Below are 13,389 nucleotides of genomic sequence, written 5' to 3'. Positions count from 1 at the left end.
CATACTTCTTCATGGCCGGGTAATGGAACGTCTGCTCCATCGTCATCGATTGGGGAAGCGGGTTCGTCTTCTCCTGGTGTTACGTGTTCACTGCCATTCAGCAGGCTGGAGAAGTGTTCCCGCCATAATCTAAGTATGCTCTGGGCATCGGTGGCTAGATCACCTTTGGGGGTTCTACAGGAGTATGCTCCGGTCTTGAAGCCTTCTGTAAGCCGCCGCATTTTTTCGTAGAATTTTCGAGCATTACCCCTGTCGGCCAGCTTATCAAGCTGTTCGTACTCACGCATTTCGGCCTCTTTCTTCTTCTGTCTGCAAATGCGTCTCGCTTCCCTCTTCAACTCTCGGTATCTATCCCATCCCGCACGTATTGTGGTCGATCGTAACGTTGCGAGGTAGGCAGCCTGTTTTCTCTCCGCTGCGACACGGCACTCGTCGTCGTACCAGCTGTTCCTTTGCACTTTCCGAAAACCAATGGTTTCGGTTGCAGCTGTACGTAAAGAGTTCGAGATGCCGTCCCACAGTTCCCTTATACCGAGTTGTTGACGAGTGCTCTCAGAGATCAGGAGTGCAGGCCGAGTAGAAAATCGTTCAGCTGTCTGTTGTGATTGCAGCTTCTCGACGTCGAACCTTCCTTGTGTTTGTTGGAGTGCGTTTTTTGCTGCACAGAGGCGTGTGCGAATTTTGGATGCACAATATAGTGGTCCGAGTCGATGTTAGGACCTCGGAGCGCACGCACTTCTAAAAAACTGGAGACGTGTCTTCCGTCTATCACAACATGATCGATCTGGTTGGTGGTTTTTCGATCCGGAGACAGCCAGGTAGCTTGATGTATCTTCTTATGCTGGAATCTATCCCCCCCCCCCCCCACCCCCCCAGATGCTTTGAGCTCTTGAAAAATTTATTTTATCATTTGCGCTTTGCCGTCGGGTAGGTAGCTGATGTAGCGCACGTTTCAAATCTTTTATGTGGAAAATAAAAACAGGATTACGATCCTTTTGTTTACAAATATATTTCTGGGAAAAAGAAAATAATACCAATGTAGAGAAACACCGTACTCGTGTGCACAGTCAAACACTTATATATAATAATACAAAACTTTATTGTGAATATAAGAAAAATGTTACACTTATTCAACTTCACTGGATGTTCTCAAATATTTCGTTTATGTTGCTCACTCGCTGACGGTTGCTCGTTGACTGTGTCTTTGGTTGAAGTCCTACCGGAGCTTATTGGTTCGTTTGTAGTCAATACGAGATCACCTTCGCTGTACGTCTTCGGTTGATTATGCTTTGCGTCATATAGCTTCTTGGCTTGTGCTCTTACGTCGTTTATTCGTTGAGCTGTGTCGACTCGTAGTTGCTGTAGGTCGGTGTCGTTTATCAGGTCAACATCATCGTCTTGAAGTGCCTGGATAAGTTGATTCTGCAGGATGTCTCGAGGCACGTACCCATAAAGTAGTCGGAATGGTGTACAACCTGTGGTTTTATTCGGGATGGTATTAATGCTCCATTGTATTTGACGTAATTTGTCGTCCCATCGTCTTTCGTCATCAGTAGAAGGTAGTAGCATGGATAGGATGACGCGGTTTGCTCGTTCAGCGTGTCCGTTAGCGCGTGGCGTCCGCACTGCGTTGAGAATATGTTTGACGTTGTTTTCATCGCAAAACTTTTGGAACCTTAATTGCTTTGGAACAACCCATAGTAGTTTGTTGTCGTGTTTTCGATATAGGCGTTCCAGTTCAACAACGTAGTCGGGATATTCTGGCTTCACCTCATTCCGTATTTCGTTAACGATGTTTCTTATTTTCTCGTCTTGTAGCTGAACACTAAACAACCAATCTGTCTGGTCGATAATCATCTTGGAAATTTTGAGATCAGCGGCATCTATTTCGTGTGCATCTTCATAAGGTGCACGGCTCAACGCATCGACATGGGCCATACGAGCTCCTGGTCGATTGCTGAAATTGGACATTAATTTGGAAAAATTGCCCTCAGTTATTACCGTTGTCTATACTGCTCGTCTGCTTCCGAATATTGTGCGACCATTTTCAATTTTCAGCGTAGTGTTTGCATTGATGATAACATCTTGACCTATTAAAACGTCTTGTTCTAGTAACTCGTCATCAGCGATGTAGGCTTGCGTCTCGATGTTGATTCCGTCGATGGTGATGTCTATGGTAATAGCCTCCGTGAACGTACGCACCCCTCCGCAAATGTCTTTTACTTGTAAGCAGCATTTTACGGCTTTATCGTCGATGCGCTTGGCTACTGACCTACGAATGATGCTGCATTGGCTGCCCGTGTCGATGAATGCGATATACGGTTGCGCTTTTATGTAAACTAACTTCTTGAAAAATTCGTCAAGGTTGATTGCACCAAGTCGTCGTAACGTTACTGTCGTCTTCTCACAATTTCCTCCGTTTGGATGAACTTTGTTACACGTTGTACAGCGATGTCGTTTCTGCGGCAATGGACATTTGTTGGCGAAATGTCCAGGTACGTTGCAATTGTAGCATTTCAATTGTGCTTTAAATTCACCATTTTGTTTCGTTGACTCAGCATATTTTTCGTTATTGTTGTCTCGCTTACTTGGTTGATGTACTTGTGGCTCACTTAGCCCTCCGCGATTAATGAAATAGTCCTCGATGGCGTCTCTCATCTGCTTCATTGTTGTAAACTTCATTGCTGCAATGCTTTGTTGGAGTTCTCTATGTTTTAACCCAGCTCTTGCATAACGTATAATGGCTGCCTCACTCAGTTTGTAACGTATACCTCGTGCCGCCACTCGAAAACAATATTCTTTTACGATTTCTTTTGGCTTCCTCGTTGCATTGGCCATCACGAAATGAATTTCTGCCTCGTCTCGATCTGAACCAAATTCGTGTCGTAACGCATCAGCAAAATTTTCCCAAGTTGTGTGTAATGTGGGTGATGCATCCAACCACATACGTGCAACTCCTTTTAAACGTGTGTAAATAGCTAACAATAAAAATTGCTCGTCCCATCTATATGCTTCCACTACTCGATCGACTCTATCAATAAATTGCTCTATCGTAATGCTTGCGTTATTCGTTGGATCAAATTCCGGCAGGGTATTTGCAATTTCTTTAACTGACGCGTGTCGCATATTCCCGTTCGTTGAAATATTCCCGTTCGCAGAAATATCACCGTTGCTTTGAATGCGTGTTGTAACGTTGTTGTTAGTTGCCACCGTGCTGTCGTCGTTCGTTGAAATAGCGTCAGTGGCATGACTCTGAACGCCTGCGCCGCCGTTGACTGCGACTGCGCTATCGTTGCTATTTGCGTTTTGTACCGTTTGTACCTCTTTCATGCTAACTGTACCAGTCCCGTTGTTTTGCGCTTGTAGCAGCTGCGCCATCATCTCGCGTAACTGCTTCATCTCCTGCTGCAGTTGTGCCACCGTAGACATCTCGGATGACTCCTCCGTAACGTTGATCTCTTGGATGTCCACCTCGTCGGACTCCTCATATGCGCTAAGACGTTGCAACAACTGGTCTCGCGTGTCAGTCGTCGCTAATTGCCTTTCCCGTAGCAACCTCTTCAGTTGTTCCACCTTCAGATCACTGATCTTCACCATCGTATCGTTTTTACGTATCGTGTATATATATCTGCCGGTGCCTATAGCCCTTCACCAACGCACATACATATACTTACTATGTTTGTAGACGTGTATGGGTTTATCATCCCACTTCTGAACTGTAGAGAAACACCGTACTCGTGTGCACAGTCAAACACTTATATATAATAATACAAAACTTTATTGTGAATATAAGAAAAATGTTACACTTATTCAACTTCACTGGATGTCCTCAAATATTTCGTTTATGTTGCTCACTCGCTGACGGTTGCTCGTTGACTGTGTCTTTGGTTGCTGCCACTTGCTTTATTTCATTTGACACTTGATGGGCAACAGAGTTGCCATCGCTTACACCAAGGATAAATATCCTTTTTTTTACAAATGTATTTCTGGGAAAAATAAGAATTCATATTTTTGGACTATTATATAATAATTGCGGCATAAATTTTATACACCAATTTAAATAATAAATTTAAAATGCGCAATAATATTTTGATTTATGCTTGTATAAGTTTATTAAATTTAAGACTTTGCTCATTCCCAACCCAATTTGCATAATTTTTCTGAAAATTAACAATATTAAACTAAATATATATATAATTTTTTGAAAAAATGTTATTTTGAAAATGTACTTAATTTTTATAATATAACACAACCGTCTTAATACTCCTTCTTCTAAATTTCATATTGCCAAATTGAAAATGCCATCGGCATATGTGCAAATGGGATATGTTGCCTCTTCAAAATTTTCATAGAAATGAAAACTGCGCAGTCAAACTGCTGAAGTGACAGCTTCTAGCTTACTATACATGGCAAACTAGATAGTATTCTATGTCTAGTAAGCTATGAGCAATGTGGAGTCTCCACAGGCTATGTGCACGGCAATGCACCTAGTATTCTATAAATTCTATCGTGTCGAGATGCCCCGTAAGGCGCAAGTTGTATGCGAATAACAGTTAAGGGTTCGGTCTGTTGTACCGGGACACCTTGGTAGTGTAGACCAGTGGTCGGCATTTCATAGCAAAATTTTGCAAACTAACTTCACACGTACGCTTACGCTCTATCGTTCAGTCGTTGTCGAGCCATCAACGAATTAACATCACGCAAAACCATAGCGCAAAACGAAATATGCCCTGCGAGAAATATTTTATGGTTCTAAATGCCTTTGATGCCATGCAATGCCTTTTATGTTCCAAGTCTTTTAAAGATAATAGGGAATATATCCTCAAAAGACAATTTGTTAATTTTCATTATACTATTAATTAATAATTAAAATTGCTTAATTTTAATTCCAATTTCTCACTGGGCTACTTTTTTTTCGTGCTCACCAACGCAGTGACAGATCCTCTCATGCCGACCACTGGTGTAGACGATGCTCGCACCTTTCGTACTAGTGCTCTCTCCACTTAAAGGGCCCATACACGACACACATGTGCGTTCAATCTGGGTGAATTCGTTTCGCCCATACACGACACACAAATCCATTTTGCACTCGTTCCTCACACAATTAACATGTGCGACAGGCAAGTGGAACATTTCTTCGAATTTATTTCTAATGTAGTTCTTTTATCTATTTCTTTGTATTTCGTTAATAAGTTATTCCAATTTTTTTTTTTCTCAATTTTATTTTCATTTTTATCACTTTTCGTTTGCCAAATTAGGGATATCCCAAAAAATTTTTGAAATCGTCCGCAATTTTTAAAAAGTCACTTTCGTGTGGATGGGATGAAGCACTTCCCAGATAACATTAACAACTTCTTTTACAATTTGTCCAACTGTTGAAGCTCCCATTCGAAAAGAAAACGCTAGACTCCGAAATGACTGACCAGTTGATAAATATCATAAATAAAAAAGATTTAAAAACACATTTTAACAAATATATTAATTTAAAATTTGCATTAAGTATTGTTTAATTTTTTATTGTAGTACCCGTAGTTGGAAATAAATGAAAAGGCCTACGTGACAAATACAGAATTACACTGGCAAACATTTCCAAACCAAAATCTGGTTCCGCTCGATTGGCGGATTACAGAGGCTCGTGGAAGTATTTTGATAACCTGTCATTTTTAAAAGATCAGTTTACTGCCAGAAAATCTACCAGCAACTTACTAGACACAGTTGAAGATGCATCTATGAATTCTTTGATGGATGAAATTTTACCTGATGAAAGTCAAGATTGCCTCATGTGAAAAATATGTCTTCATCGGATAAAATACAATACCGCATAAAGCTATTGCAGCTGACACATGAATGGATTAACCCAAAACTGTGTATATCGAACGTGCTAATGAAAACACCATGGCTAGTACTACAGGTCATAACAATGCAGAAAACAATAACATCGACAACGCTTCTGATTCACAATAATCAAAATGCTTAACAGATTACATTTACATACATATGCATATTATTTACCAATAAATTCTTTTGTACGTACCTTATGGTTAGCATCAATCGCTCCTCTTGAAGTATGGGCCTGTTGTGGCAATTGGCCTTGCTACAGTCGATCCGAAATTTGAGACAGAATGTAATCGAATGTATCGCTTGTCATTCTCATGTATTCAAAAAACTTTTTCGGATCCTGTCTCAAGCTACAATAAAGATGATGAAATTCTCCGAAATTTGGCCTTTCTTGATTTATAGGATGCGCCGAAAACGAGCGTTTTGTCCCCTCAGTATTTTGCATATGATAATATGCAGCAGTAGATGTCAACAACAAAATATTTTCTTCTTCAGAATCACTCATTCTTTTAGCTGTTCACTATACAAAACATAAATTGCAAATGAAATTTACGCTCTTATCGCAGCTCTGTAATGCACACCACACAAAACTATAACTCGACGCTATGCTCTTGTCGCTGCTCTTATCGACGCTCTTATCGCTTATCGCAGCTCCAACATGCACGCAGCCTTAGATATTTACCGTTCTAGGAGCCGCCAGATAAAACTGACTACTAAAAACGCGCCGTCTTTAACGTGTTAAACTAAAGTTTTGTCAACACCTTAAGGTTCTTGATGGTGGCAAGTTCAATGTTTTAAACGCTAGGTTTTACTTGAATATAGCCCTTCCTTACTTGTTTATTACAACATTTTGTCAGCACCTGAAAACCAATCATGAAAAAATTAGGATCTTGCAAATCGCGAGAGAATCAAATATTCGATTCCTAAATGTACGCAGAAGAACTATGAACACCCCGCTGTTTGACTGATCAAAGTAGCATGACCGTAGGTCGCCAAAGCAGAAGAAAGAGCAGAGAGAGTAATTTTTAACTCTTGCAACGTTTTGCTACAGTTTTGTTCACCAAGCGGTTGTGTCTATCACTTAAAACTAATCGAGCCAGATATAGAGTTATATATATATATAAATGATCAGGATGACGAGACGAAGTGAAATCCGGGTGACTGTATATCTGTGTATTTCGATGAACGCGTTAGCTGTAACTTGAGTGAAAATTAAAATGTCTCGATGAAGCTTGGTACACATCTTATTCACATTCTTAAATTCACACAGTTTCGGAAATAAACAGAAGCCTCTCAATATTATGCAGTCACTTACATAATTTTGCGAAAATATCTTATATGTCGACCGATGTATATGGTATATAGTTAACCAGAAATTTGAATTCATATATTAGGTATATAGAACTTCGAAGTATCTTCTGTAATTATGAGTAATTGTGAAATTAAAAATTGAACTAGGAAAAACATCTTTTACAATTAAAATTTTGTGTAGTTTTACCTATAGTTAGCAATAATTACTAAATTTTTCTTCTCTTATACCTGTGACGAATAGCTATACGAGCGAATAGCTCGTAATGTGCTTTTAGTGTCCAAATAATCTTCTAAAGAAAGAGAGAACAAAGTATAGCGAAAACCAACTTTAAGGGCATTATAACTGTGTTCATGTGAAGAATATACAGTAGACGAAATACGTTTATACTTTTAACAGTAGCTGGTCTCTTTTCCTGAAAGAAATGTTAAATGCTCCAACAATTAATTTTTTATTCACTTACAATATGATATATATAGAATAATGGTTTTGTTCACCTTTGTTCTTAGCACCTCTTGTCATTTTTTTTCATAAAAATTTTTATTCTACAATAGAAAAAGTTCACATATCATGAGGTACATAAACAAATTTTTTTGGAATTTTTTGATGACATCTGTCGGAGAAATGGCTGGGTGAATGAGATGCGTTTTTTAACTGGCGGATGCGGATGAAAAACCAAACACAGCCTCGGATGAGAGACCCCCCTTTTGATGACGACCATGGCAAACGAAATAAGGACTATGAATTGAGGGCATGCACCTGGAATGTCCGGTCCCCTAATTGGGAAGGTGCCGTTGCCCAGCTGGTAGATGTCCTCGTAAAGATAAAGGCTGACATCACCGCCGTCCAAGAAATGCGATGGACGGGATAAGGACAGAGACGAGTAGGTCCTTGTGACATTTACTACAGTGGCCATATAAAGGAGCGCAAGTTTGGTGTTGGATTCGTGGTGGAGAGAGACTCCGTCGCCGAGTACTATCATTCATTCCGGAGAATGAACGTCTAGCCACAATCCGCATCAAAGCGAGGTTCTTCAACATATCGCTGATTTGCGCCCACGCCCCGACGGAAGAGAAGGACGATGTGACCAAAGATGCTTGGAGCGCACTTATGAGAGATGCCCCCGCCACGATGTCAAAATCGTGCTTGGCGACTTCAACGCCAGGGTGGGCAAAGAAGGTATCTTTGGCACTACGGTCGGTAAATTCAGCCTCCACGAGGAAACATCCCCAAATGGGTTGAGGCTGACCGACTTCGCCGGGGCCCGAAATATGGTTATCTTTAGTACTAGATTCCAGCATAAGAAGATACATCAAGCTACCTGGCTGTCTCCGGATCGAAAAACCACCAACCAGATCGATCATGTTGTGATAGACGGAAGACACGTCTCCAGTGTTTTAGATGTGCGTGCGCTCCGAGGTCCTAACATCGACTCGGACCACTATCTTGTTGCCGCCAAGATTCGCACCCTCCTCTGTGCAGCAAAAAACGCACGCCAACAAACACAACGAAGGTTCGACGTCCAGAAGCTGCAATCACAACAGACAGCCGAACGATTTTCTACTCGGCTTGCACTCCTGCTCTCTGAGAGCACTCGTCAACAACTCGGTATAAGGGAACTGTGGAACGGCATTTCAAACTCCTTACGTACAGCTGCAACCGAAACCATTGGTTTTCGGAAAGTGCAAAGGAACAGCTGGTACGACGAGGAGTGCCGTGTCGCAGCGGAGAGAAAACAGGCTGCCTACCTCGCAACGTTACGATCGACCACAACACGTGCGGGATGGGATAGATACCGACAGTTGAAGAGGGAAGCGAGACGCATTTGCAGACAGAAGAAGAAAGAGGCCGAAATGCGTGAGTACGAACAGCTTGATAAGCTGGCCGACAGGGGTAATGCTCGAAAATTCTATGAAAAAATGCGGCGACTTACAGAAGGTTTCAAGACCGGAGCATACTCCTGTAGAACCCCCAAAGGTGATCTAGCCACCGATGCCCAGAGCATACTTAGATTATGGAGGGAACACTTCCCCAGCCTGCTGAATGGCAGTGAACACATAGCACCAGGAGAAGGCGAACCCGATTCCCCAATCGATGACGATGGAGCAGACGTTCCATTGCCCGACCATGACGAAGTTCGAATAGCAGTTGCCCGCCTGAAGAACAACAAAGCGGCAGGGGCCGACGGATTGCCGGCCGAGCTATTCAAACACGGCGGCGAAAAACTGATAAGGAGCATGCATCAGCTTCTTTGCAAAATATGGTCGGATGAGAGCATGCCCAACAATTGGAATTTAAGTATGCTATGCCCAATCCATAAAAAAGGAGACCCCACAATCTGCGCCAACTACCGTGGGATTAGCCTCCTCAACATCGCGTACAAGGTTCTATCGAGCGTATTGTGTGAAAGATTAAAGCCCACCGTCAACAAACTGATTGGACCTTATCAGTGTGGCTTCAGACCTGGTAAATCAACAACCAACCAGATATTCACCATTCGCCAAATCTTGGAAAAGACCCGTGAAAGGAGAATCGACACTCACCACCTATTCGTCGATTTCAAAGCTGCTTTCGACAGCACGAAAAGGAGCTGCCTTTATGCCGCGATGTCTGAATTTGGTATCCCCGCAAAACTAATACGGCTGTGTAAACTGACGTTGAGCAACACGAAAAGCTCCATCAGGATCAGGAAGGACCTCTCCGAGCCGTTCGATACCAAACGAGGTTTCAGACAAGGCGACTCCCTATCGTGCGATTTTTTCAATCTGCTGCTGGAGAAAATTATTAGAGCTGCAGAACTGAATCGAGCAGGTACAATCTTTTATAAGAGTGTACAGCTGCTGGCGTTTGCCGATGATATTGATATCATCGGTCTCAACACCCGCGCCGTTAGTTCTGCTTTCTCCAGACTGAACAAGGAAGCAACGCAAATGGGTCTGGCAGTGAACGAGGGCAAGACGAAATATCTCCTGTCATCAAACAAACAGTCGTCGCACTCGCGACTTGGCACTCACGTCACTGTTGACAGTCATAACTTTGAAGTTGTAGATAATTTCGTCTATTTAGGAACCAGCATTAACACCACCAACAATGTCAGCCTAGAAATCCAACGCAGGATTACTCTTGCCAACAGGTGCTACTTCGGACTGAGTAGGCAATTGAAAAGTAACGTCCTCTCTCGACGAACAAAAACCAAACTCTATAAGTCGCTCATAATTCCCGTCCTGCTATATGGTACAAAGGCTTGGACGATGACAACAACCGATGAGTCGACGTTGCGAGTTTTCGAGAGAAAAGTTCTGCGGAAGATTTATGGTCCTTTGCGCGTTGGCCACGGCGAATACCGCATCCGATGGAACGATGAGCTGTACGAGATATACGACGACATCGACATAGTTCAGCGAATTAAAAGACAGAGGCTACGCTGGCTAGGTCATGTTGTCCGGATGGATGAAAACACTCCAGCTCTGAAAATATTCGACGCAGTACCCGCCGCGGGAAGCAGAGGAAGAGGAAGACCTCCACTCCGGTGGAAGGACCAAGTGGAGAAGGACCTGGCCTCGCTTGGAATATCCAATTGGCGCGCTGTTGTTGACTCGGCTATAATCGCGAAAGCGGTGTCTACGCCAGTAAAGAAGAAGAAACACAAAAACCCAATTTATTCTTAAAAAGGTCGTGAATGGATATCGTCCCTAGAAAATTAGAATTAGAAAAAATTACAAATCTAGTAGGGACGATAGCTTGGCGTTTTGTGAACATTAAAAAAAAATGAAGCAAATCGGTTAAGTAGTTCGACCGGAATCATGTCACGCCAGTTTAAAAAAGTGTGTTTTGAGAAAAACGCGTTTAAAGTTTGAGCTCCGAAAGTCGAGCGGTATTATTATTTTTAGGTCCTTTTTGAAACCTTCCAATGGTACATTGGGTTTTTACATTAATTCTAAGGTAAAAGGGAACAGAAAATGTAAAAAAAAAAAATTTGAAGAAATATATGGAGTCATATACATAAACGAGCATCATTCCGTTCTGTCTTCGTCAAGCTTAAAAAAAAGAAATCTGTCAAAATCGCGAATCCAGTTCGATTCGAGTCAAATATCGAATAGTTCGAACTATTCGAATAATGCGAATAATTCGACCAATTCGAAATATTCGAAGAAGTAAAATCTTAAATAGATTATTCTATTCCATTAATAGAGCAAAATTAAAGAAAATAAAACTATTATTCAAAATTGATTTAGACATTTATTAACATAGTTGATTTAGCTCTGCTTTAGTTTAGTACTTTTATTTTCTTCTGCAACTATACCCTTTTTTCCTATTTTAACACATTTCTGATAAAAATAGGATGTTTCGAATGTAAATGCTTTAACATAGGTGACGTAGTAGCTAGAAAAACATAATGATTAATTAATATAGATATATATGTATATATAAGTCAGAAAAAACCATCATACATGTTGAAAATTTTAATACTTCCGAGCAAGTATTACATATTGCTTTTCGGTATCCTTCAGTACAGAGCTTAAAAAAATTCCAAGCAGGACTCCGATGTGTTGAAGACGTTGAAGACACAACCTCATTATCATCTCCCATACCAACTTCAGGTTCTACTTCCATAATCACACTTTCCTCTTCAGAATTATGGGAAGACATTTATTCAATTTAAAAAAAATAACCAATGTTTGATTTTTGAAGTAAAACTTCTTTAGGCGCGCTTGGCTTGGGGAGTAAGCTGACGAACGCGTAACGAAAAGTGTGATCAGGCGAGGCGAACGCAGGGCTCACCGCGTTGCCAAATTTACGACATTTCATTTAACATATGTACATATTAAAAGACCAAGCGGTCGCGTATATTCACGTACATACATATGTAATTATGTGTGCATGTAAACAAATTTGCAAGAACCAGAGAACTTAAAAGTATAGACAGAGAACATAAAATTTGTTAACATTGTATGTAAGGTCGGAATTCGCCTCGCAATTGTACGGGGCATCTCGACACGATAGAATTTATAGGATACTAGCTGCATTGCCGTGCACATAGCCTGTGGAGACTCCACATTGCTCATAGCTTACTAGACATAGAATACTATCTAGTTTGCCATGTATAGTAAGCTAGAAGCTGTCACTTCAGCAGTTTGACAGCGCAGCTTTCATTTCTATGAAAATTTTGAAGAGGCAACATATCCCATTTGCACATATGCCGATGGCATTTTCAATTTGGCAATATGAAATTTAGAAGAAGGAGTATTAAGACGGTTGTGTTATATTATAAAAATTAAGTACATTTTCAAAATAACATTTTTTCAAAAAATTATATATATATTTAGTTTAATATTGTTAATTTTCAGAAAAATTATGCAAATTGGGTTGGGAATGAGCAAAGTCTTAAATTTAATAAACTTATACAAGCATAAATCAAAGCATTATTGCGCATTTTAAATTTATTATTTAAATTGTTATATAAAATTTATGCCGCAATTATTATATAATAGTCCAAAAATACGAATTCTTATTTTTCCTAGAAATACATTTGTAAAAAAAAAGGATATTTATCCTTGGTATTATTTTCTTTTTCCCAGAAATACATTTGTAAACAAAAGGATCTTAATACTTTTTTTATTTTCCACATAAAAGATTTGAAACGTGCGCTACATCAGCTACCTAGCCGACGGCATAGCGCAAATGATAAAATAAATTTTTCAAGAGCTCAAAGCATGCGCTACATCAGCTCGAACCTACCCAGCCTACGCCTTTGCGCAAATGATTCTAGCATGATAGCAAATGCCCACATACAGATTTGGCAATGGTAATAGCAATTCGTTTGACAGCTAGTATTCTATAAATTCTATCGTGTCGAGATGACCCGTTAAGGAATAGATTTTGAAAAATAAGCTGAATGGTTGACAACTGGTTGTTCTGTAAGTTTCAATTCAGTTCCATCAATATACCCTATGCAATGAGGCATTTCATTGTATGTTGTTTAAACGATATCTTGTCTTTCATTGGTATCAGGTCAAGTGATATATCTACATTGTAAGGATGGAATCATGTGTAGAAGTTCACGAAAGTGAGGAAAGTTCTCTGATCGCCATTCACTTAGGAGTGGCCAGAAACGATTTTTTTCAAGTATCCTCTGGGTAGACTAAGAAAATCTGTTTGAAGACGATCTGAAGAGAGAAGAGGAAACATCCCCTACTCAGGGTTGTGCGCTGGGTTGGGGCCCGCCACGTAAAAAACGCCTC

General features: G+C 40.6%; 1 protein-coding gene across 2 annotated transcripts in view; it reads left to right on the top strand.

The window, feature by feature from the left end:
• Positions 1–12,430, top strand: part of LOC105227678 (alpha-methylacyl-CoA racemase) — a 412,563-nt gene extending 400,133 nt beyond the window's left edge. For both annotated transcript variants that reach the window (XM_049462461.1, XM_049462462.1), the window contains exon 3: positions 8,176–12,430. In XM_049462461.1, coding sequence (XP_049318418.1) covers positions 8,419–10,815 — 2,397 coding nt within the window. In that variant the 5' untranslated portion in view covers positions 8,176–8,418 and the 3' untranslated portion in view covers positions 10,816–12,430. The remainder of the gene's footprint in view (positions 1–8,175) is intronic.
• The last annotated feature ends 959 nt before the right edge of the window (positions 12,431–13,389 follow it).

This window comes from Bactrocera dorsalis, chromosome 1, assembly GCF_023373825.1.
Source record: "Bactrocera dorsalis isolate Fly_Bdor chromosome 1, ASM2337382v1, whole genome shotgun sequence".
Lineage (NCBI taxonomy): Eukaryota > Metazoa > Arthropoda > Insecta > Diptera > Tephritidae > Bactrocera > Bactrocera dorsalis.
This window is presented reverse-complemented; position numbering and strand designations above follow the sequence as displayed.